The sequence below is a fragment of the Meleagris gallopavo genome, unplaced genomic scaffold, assembly GCF_000146605.3.
Source record: "Meleagris gallopavo isolate NT-WF06-2002-E0010 breed Aviagen turkey brand Nicholas breeding stock unplaced genomic scaffold, Turkey_5.1 ChrUn_random_7180001881156, whole genome shotgun sequence".
NCBI lineage: Eukaryota > Metazoa > Chordata > Aves > Galliformes > Phasianidae > Meleagris > Meleagris gallopavo.
In genome coordinates, this window is record NW_011145339.1 from 5,814 (window position 1) to 8,092 (window position 2,279).

Here is a 2,279-nt window from a genome sequence, read left to right on the forward strand (position 1 = left end):
ACTCAGCACCACTCTGACTCAGCATCAGTCTCCTGTTGCACTTTGGAAGTGAAGCATCCCACAGTGAGGGTCATCCGTGCCAACCAAAGGGTCACCGGTGCCAATGAAGGTCACAAAAAAGGTCACAAGTCTCAACCGAAGGGTCACCGGTGCCAATGAGGGTCGCAAGTGCCAACAAAAGGGTGACATCTGCCAAGAAAAAGGGTGACATGCGCTGACGGTGGTCACCAGTGCCAACAAAAGGGTCACCAGTGCCAACAGAAGGGTCACCGGTGCCAGTGAGAGTCACAAAAAGGTCACAAGTGCCAACAAAAGGGTGACATGCTGGCAATGGTCACCAGTGCCAATGAGAGACACAAAAAGGTCCGACAAAAGGGTCACCAATGCCAACCGAAGGGTCACCTGTGCCAATGAGGGTCACAAAAAGGTCACAAGTGCCAACAAAAGTGTCACCAGTGCCAATGAGGGTCACCAAAAAGGTCACAAGTGCCAACAAAAGAGTGACATGCACCGGCAATGGTCACCAGTGCCAACCAAAGGATCACAAGTGCCAACAAAAGGGTCACAGGTGCCAACAAAAGGGTGACATGTGCTGACAGTGGTCATCTGTGCCAACAAAAGGGTCACCAATGCCAACCAAAGGGTCACCGGTGCCAATAAGGGTCACCAAAAAGGTCACAAGTGCCAACCAAAGGGTCACCAGTACCAATGAGGGTCACAAAAAGGTCACAAGTGCCAACAAAAGGGTGACGTGCTGGCAATGGTCACCAGTGCCAACAAAAGGGTCACCAATGCCAACCGAAGGGTCACCAGTGCCAATGAGGGTCACAAAAAGGTCACAAGTGCCAACAAAAGGGTGACATCTACCAACAAAAGGGTGACATCTGCCAACAACAGCCACAAGTGCCAATGAGGGTCACAAAAAGGTCACAAGTGCCAACAAAAGGGTGACATGCATTGGCAGTGGTCACCAGTGCCAACAAAAGGGTCACCAATGCCAACCAAAAGGTCACCAGTGCCAACAAAAGGGTGACATGTGCCAACAACAGCCACAAGTGTCAATGAGGATCACAAAAAGGTCACAGGTGCCAACAAAAGGGTGACATGCGCTGGCAATGGTCACCAGTGCCAACCAAAGGGTCACCAGTGCCAATGAGGGACACAAAAAGGTCACAAGTGCCAACAAAAGGGTGACATGCGCTGACAATGGTCACCAGTGCCAACAAAAGGGTCACCAGTGCCAACCAAAGGGTCACCAGTGCCAACAAAAGGGTGACATGTGCTGACAGTGGTCACCAGTGCCAACAAAAGGGTCACCAGTGCCAATGAGGGTCACAAAAAGGTCACAAGTGCCATCAAAAGGCTCACAAGAGGGGTCACAATTGTGACCTGAGAGCGCAAAGACTGCAGACGAGGAGGAGGAGGAGGAGGAAGGAGGGAGGTGCACGCGGGCAGCCCGCCCCGGCCTGGAAGATGTGCAGCTTCTCCGCGTCGGGAAGGAAATCCCTGGCGTCCTCCAGCGCTCCTCGTGCCGCCATGGTGAAGTTGGCATCGCCGGAGGTGACCACGTCGAAGACGCACGACTGGAAGTAAACGTCCTCCACGGGCAGCGTGGCTTTGCAAAGCGCCCGAGCCGCCTGCGCCGCCGCACGGCTGCGCACGCTGCGGGAGATGCGCTGGCTGCGGGGACAGCCGGCCACGCACAGCTGCAGGTCCTGCTCCGATGTGAAGGCGCGGGTCACCTCCTCGGCGGCACGGATGGAGAAGGAGAGCTGACGGGCGGCCTGGCGCACGGCGATGGTGGTGCCGATGTACGGAGCTCGGATCTCCACGTGTCGCCCAGGGCTGCGCTCGTGGATGTGCAGCCCGACTCCCCCCGGCCGCTCGCCGCCCGTCACCGAGCCGTCCTCGAAGGCTGCGGGCACGTTGTCCAGCTCGGCTCGGTACACCTTCTGCTCCGTGCACTCCTTCATGTTCTTGAAGATGATGGTGAGCTGCAGGGGACGGCGCTCTCAGAACCCAGGACCCCTGCCTCCGTCTCCCCCCGCCCCGCGTCGCTCAGCTCTGTGTCCCCGCATCCCTCTGGGCGCTGACCCCTCCTCCCCTGCAGGCCCTTTCTGTGCCCAGCCGCTCTTCTGGAGAAGAAATTCTTCCCAATCTGCCCACGCCTCCCCGACGCGAGGCCGTTGAGCTGCGGGTTGGGGGACCTCCCAGCCCCCCCAGCCCCACATCAGCCCCCTGTAGGCTGCGTGCCCCCCACTGCAGGGATGGGGCACCCA

The 2,279-nt window shown here is 58.0% G+C and overlaps 1 protein-coding gene across 1 annotated transcript; it reads right to left on the minus strand.

Moving 5' to 3' along the window:
- Positions 1 to 438: 438 nt before the first annotated feature.
- HJV (hemojuvelin BMP co-receptor) lies at positions 439 to 2,213 on the minus strand. The gene has a single exon (XM_010727337.3). It carries the CDS (start codon positions 1,971 to 1,973, stop codon positions 1,377 to 1,379), a length of 597 nt encoding a protein of 198 aa, XP_010725639.1. The 5' UTR covers positions 1,974 to 2,213; the 3' UTR covers positions 439 to 1,376.
- Between the last annotated feature and the right edge of the window lie 66 nt (positions 2,214 to 2,279).